Source organism: Echinops telfairi, unplaced genomic scaffold, assembly GCF_000313985.2.
Source record: "Echinops telfairi isolate 266 unplaced genomic scaffold, ASM31398v2 ScPeMD7_31;HRSCAF=116, whole genome shotgun sequence".
In the NCBI taxonomy this organism is placed as follows: Eukaryota; Metazoa; Chordata; class Mammalia; order Afrosoricida; family Tenrecidae; genus Echinops; species Echinops telfairi.
Window position 1 is genome coordinate 38,117,725 of NW_022103928.1, and position 5,481 is coordinate 38,123,205.

The window sequence follows — 5,481 nt, forward strand, 5'->3', positions numbered from 1 at the left end:
AGGCCCAGGGCAGCTGGATAACACTTTCCCTCTGCGTTGTGATGTTCTGAATCAGCTATATTTCATGCCTGTTATTTTAAGAATTTCCCTTAAAAGAAACTCCTGTTACAAACGTGCTTCAAATGCTGAGCACTTTGCAGTGCCTGTGCTAGGTTCCACCCCAGGTTTCGGGGGGCACTGGTCCCGCCGTAGTCCCTAAAACAATGCTGTCCTAAGTGCGATCCCGCGGTGAGTAGATGGCACACAGGCATTGTTTTTAAAGTCAAAGACACCCTCCTGCTTGCTGCTGTAATGATGGACACATGACATTGTGCTGTTGTTGAAACTCACAGGCCAGATGGTAGCCCGAATGTATGAGGGAGCTTCAAAAAGTTTGTGTGGAAATAGGATGAGCTGATAATGCACTTTTCCACACGTTTCTTGAAGCTCATTACATAGAGTCAGTGAAAGCAAGGGACACACTCAATAAGATGGGCTGAACAGTGAATTCCAGTATATCAAAGAGGCAACATTTTATTCTGTTATCCATAAGGGCCCCGTGAGTCAGAAGTGACAAGACTACAACTATCAAGAAAAATATAAATTATGGACCTTGGTTAATAATAATATGTCAAAGTTGGTTCACTAGATTGTAACAAATGTACCACACAAATGGAAGCTATTAATAATAAAAGAGGGACTGTGTTTAAGGGTGAATACATAGGAACGCTGTACTTTCTCAATATTTGTCTTTAAGCTTAAAACTGTCCTAAAAAAAAAAAGGACTTATGATTTAAAAGAAATGTGGCCCACATACTGTTAGCACTGGTGGTAGAGCAAGGAGTTGGCCCAGGATGTACATCATTGGCACTCACCATTATACTATAAATGTTTTATGTTCTTATTAGATTCTTTTAAATGGCTGCGTAAGGTTCTAATACGTTATATAAGATTATTTACTTCTTCTTTCCTCTGTTGTTGGCATTTGGATGCCTTCGGGTTTTTGCCATTAAAACATGGCTCCCTGGTGGTTTCGTGGGTTGTATGTTGGACTGCTAACCTCAAGGTCAACAGTTTGAAACCACCATTGTCTCCTTGGGAGAAAGATAAGGCTTCACAGCCTTGGGACCCCAAAGAAGCAGTTCTGTTTCGTCTTACAAGAGGGTCCCTATGAGTCAGACTCAACTCTGGCAGTGAGTTTGGGTTTGTTTTTCTTTAAAAAAAATTTTTTTACATAAAGCTTTAGTAAGTATCTTCATGTGTGTCTGTTTTTCTCTCCTAAAGATTATTTCTTTTGGAATAGATTTCCAGTGTATCAAAAGATATGAATGTGAGACTTAAAATTAGATGCCCTGAATGCTGCCCTTAATTTTTGCATTGAAGTAAATTATTTTTTGCTAATGTTTTGTTATGAAACCTTACGCTGTCTTTTGGCAAGTCAGCCTCGTGGGAAGAAGGGATCTGGTGTGGTTGCTTTTGTAGGATAAAGCTGGCTCCTCAAGCAACAGCTTCCATCCAACCAGGAGCAGGTGTGAGTCTCTGGCTGAGAAGCAGCTTTCACAGAGCACCTGTTGGCTGGCCCGGTGAGGGCCTGAGCCCAAGGAGTACCCTCCCAGTGACACTGAGGACAGGATCAGGAGCCACAGATGGTGTGCATCCAGAAAAGAGCCAGTGCATAGCTGTGTTCGGTCCACCGGCCTTCAGCACCTCTAATCTTGAAGCAAGTAGGAAGGGCAGCATAGACACGGTCCAGGTCTAACTGAGGTAGCATCTTTTCATAAACCCAAACACCAAACTCACTGCCACCAGGTCGATTCCAACTCATAGCGACCCTATAGAACAGGAGAGACCTGCCCCCCTGGGTTTCCGAGACTAACTCTTTATGGGAGTAGAAAGCAGCTGGTGGTTTCAAACTGCTGACCTTGTGGTTAGAAGCCCAACATATAACCACCATACCAATAGCAGTCCCAAGAGTAGTTAGAATTTTTTTCACAGTCACACCTTCAACCCCCCACTGAATGGCAATGGCCAAAAGGTAACAGTGTCAGTGCGATGTACCTGCTCACCCACACTTCCAACCTAGGCCCTGAGCCACGTCCAACCTCCGGCTCCGATGATATCAGCAGGAGCCAGTCAAGCCAGCCCAAGCTGTGGTCACAGTCGCCATTTACTAATGGCAGCTGTTCCCCAAGCCGTCCCCCAAGGGACCAAAGAAGAGACTCTCCTGGAAAGGAAATATCATTTAACATGAGCCAAGAGCTCTTCATCTTTTTCAGCTGAAATACGAGGCTTGACTTGTCCAATTTTAAGGTTTCCCGAAACAATTTCTTTCTTCCACAGAACCCACCAGAGTGACAAGTCAGGGTGGAGAGAAAACTCCTCTAAATCGTGTCCTCCTGTCCCCCTGTCGCCCCCCAGGAGCAGTTCGAGTTTGCCCTGACAGCCGTGGCAGAGGAGGTGAACGCAATACTCAAGGCCCTGCCACAATAAGCGTCCGCGCTCCCTGGAGGGCTGCAGAGCCTCGCTGACCCCTCTGAATGGTACTGGAAACCATGATACGACTTTAATTGTGTGTCTTCTATCGTAACTGCATAGTAATAAGGTCTTTAAAACTCCTGTAGTCAGTACAGTTTAGCAGTTAAAATGTGTATTTTTGTTCAACCAAATAATAATAAAGATTTGTGGAAACATCCAATTAGGGGTGCCGGGGGGTGGGGGTGGGGCGAGATCAGTTCATCTAATTATTTTCACTTTCTGGGGAAAAAATACAAATCTGTTTTCCTTAAAGCACACATTCACATTCCTAATTGCAAACAATGCCTTATTAGTGATGTAGTCATTAGTACATTCAATATGGTCTCGGAGAAGATGTTTGTTATCTGTAACTTCTGAAGGATGAATGGGCTGTGGGGGGAGGGGGCGCGAAGCCAACTGGCCAGGCATTAAACAAAGACCCCCAGGGGTAGATGTTGGATTTGGCATTTGTCTTTAAAAGGATTTCTCAACTGGAGGGACCACTGACTTATTCGAGAGTCAAATCAGCAGAACTCCTAACATGCTGCAGCGCTGGGACAGATCCCAATGAGAAAAGCCCTCCGTTTACGCACCTGTGGGCTAGCTGATGTGTCTCGTCCCAACCCCCAGCTCTTTCAAGGCCCCATAGCAATGTCCACTTTGCACCTGCCCAGGGGGGAGATTGCAGGGCTTTCCACTGAGGGTCAGTCTGTCCACCCACTCTGAGCGAGGGCTGGCCTATCAGGCCCAGGGCAGCTGGATAACACTTTCCCTCTGGGTTGTGATGTTCTGAATCAGCCCCAACTTGAGGGCTTGTTTGTTTGTTTAAAGCTTAGAAATCTGGAAGCACGCATGACAAAAAGAGGTACACCTGATGGACGCTTGGCTGTGAAACACCCAGAGTTAGGAAGAACCCTCTAGACACTCGGCGTGCGCCAAGGATTCCAAAGAGTTTGTAAGCATCCCCAGGAATGCCTCTGGGTCCTACTGGTGTGTAGAAAAGACCAGTGGATATTTGCACTCATTTCCTAGAAAGAAAGGAAAATGCAGGAAGAGCCACCTGCTGATTATTTGCTTTAATCTGTGTGGAATCCCTCAGGGGTGCCACCATGAACTCATAGGGCTGCTAACCAAAACGAGTAGAGCGTCCACTTCACCCAGAGGCTCCTCAGGGGTCTGCTTCCGATACTCAGAAAGCGGAGACCCCAGGGAGTAGAGGTCTCTGACGTGTGCGGAGTCACCATGAGTTGGCACTGACTCCAGGACCACTGGGCTCCGTTGATGGTAGATCAGAACAGTTGGAAGGGACGTGAGAAAGGCCTCTCCTCCTTCATCCCAGAGATGCTGGATTCTTGGAATGACCCAAATGTTTTCTTCACTCCCATCCACTGGTTGCTTTGATGTCCAGTAAACGCTAGCCAGGACGGACACATTTCTAGTGGTTTGGAGGAGCCAAAATCAAGTTAGCACTTTCCATAGACCAGCATCCCCCAGAAATTGAAAGACTCATGTCATTAAGCACAGAAGGGGAGCATGGGCGTGGTCTCTGGGTGCTGCAAATGTTATTTGCAGGTTTGGGTATGAGAAGATATTCCCAGTAGCTCTTCCATCCTGCTGTATGCCACATGATCCTTTCACTTTAAATAGTACATGTCAATAAGCGGCATCATAGGGAAAGTTGTCTACCAAATGGGGAAAGAGATGCCAAAATATTGTTTATGTCTTTAAATGGTTTGTATATCTGCATTAATATATCTATCATTAATTTTCCAAGATTTTTTCTTGAACTGGAATTTAATTCATAGAAATAATTCTAAAAATAATTATCTTAATATAGTAAGCATATACTTGTAATTTCTAACTTCTTAATAGTTCAAAAGAAATCCTCCAGTGTGGGATATACATATATATTTAATTGTGTCATTAAACTTATGATTTCACATTGGACTGGTCTTCATTTGGGGATAAGGGCAATTTGTTTTCCTACACCGCTTACTTTTTTCTCCTGAAATTGTTGAACGTTTGAATAACCAAATGAGTGTGTTAGGCAGGGTTTTCTAGAGAAACAAAACCAGGACATTTAGGAGAGAGAGAGAGAAAGATAGGTTTATACCATGAGAAGGAATATAATAGCTAATTAGTCCACACAGCAGTACAGAAGGTTCAGTTCAACTCACTTCTGTGGAACAGTTAATATGCTGGAAGTCCTTCAACTCACGTGGGCTGCTAGGTCTAAAGTCAAAGAAGCAGACAGCAGAGTCTGCCCACAGGCAGCGAGCAGCAGGGCAGGTATCACATCCTAATTATTCTACTACATTTTGTTATTGTTTCTGCACTTACATTTTTATCTGTTGCATCTGTATGATGGGAACATGACATAATAGCATGTTATTGCACTTTCTCTAATTCCTTATTCCATACCATTATATTGAGCTCTCAAAATAGTTCATCATGGGTAGATTTACATGACAGAATTGGGCAAATGCTACAAACCAGGACTTCATTTTTTGTTTTGTTGACTGCCTACACCTGTGTTTCCCAAAGTGGGTGACATTTGTTTGTTTGTTGTTTTGGTGGAAAAAGGGCAATGGGCGTCCTCACAGTTGTCAGTATGATGTTTGAGACCATTGGTGTCGCCCCTGGGTCCATCCCTCTCTTTGACAAGCTTCCTCTTTTTCACTGACCCTCGAACCAAGCATGCTGTCCTTCTCCAGGGACTGGTCTCTCCTTAATAAATATGTTCACAGTACATGAGCCCAAACCTCACCATCCTCACTTCTAAGGAGCTTTCTAGCTGTACTCCCAAGATCGACTTGTTTGTTCTTCTGAAAGCCCACGGGTCTTTCAGTATTCCTCACCAACGCCATCATTCAAATGAATCGATTCTTTCCTCTTTCTTATTCCTTGTCCACTTTCACAAGCATGGGTGGCCATGAAAATGCCATGGCTTGGATCAGAGGCACCTTGGTCCTCGAATGAGCAGCCTTG

The 5,481-nt window shown here is 44.4% G+C and overlaps 1 protein-coding gene across 1 annotated transcript in view; it reads left to right on the plus strand.

Annotated features, from left to right (window-relative positions):
* Positions 1-4,435, plus strand: part of PTPRN2 (protein tyrosine phosphatase receptor type N2) — a 1,475,949-nt gene extending 1,471,514 nt beyond the window's left edge. Inside the window, exon 24 of the mRNA XM_045290142.1 lies at positions 2,398-4,435. Within this exon, the coding sequence (XP_045146077.1) occupies positions 2,398-2,469 (72 nt within the window). The 3' untranslated portion in view covers positions 2,470-4,435. The remainder of the gene's footprint in view (positions 1-2,397) is intronic.
* The last annotated feature ends 1,046 nt before the right edge of the window (positions 4,436-5,481 follow it).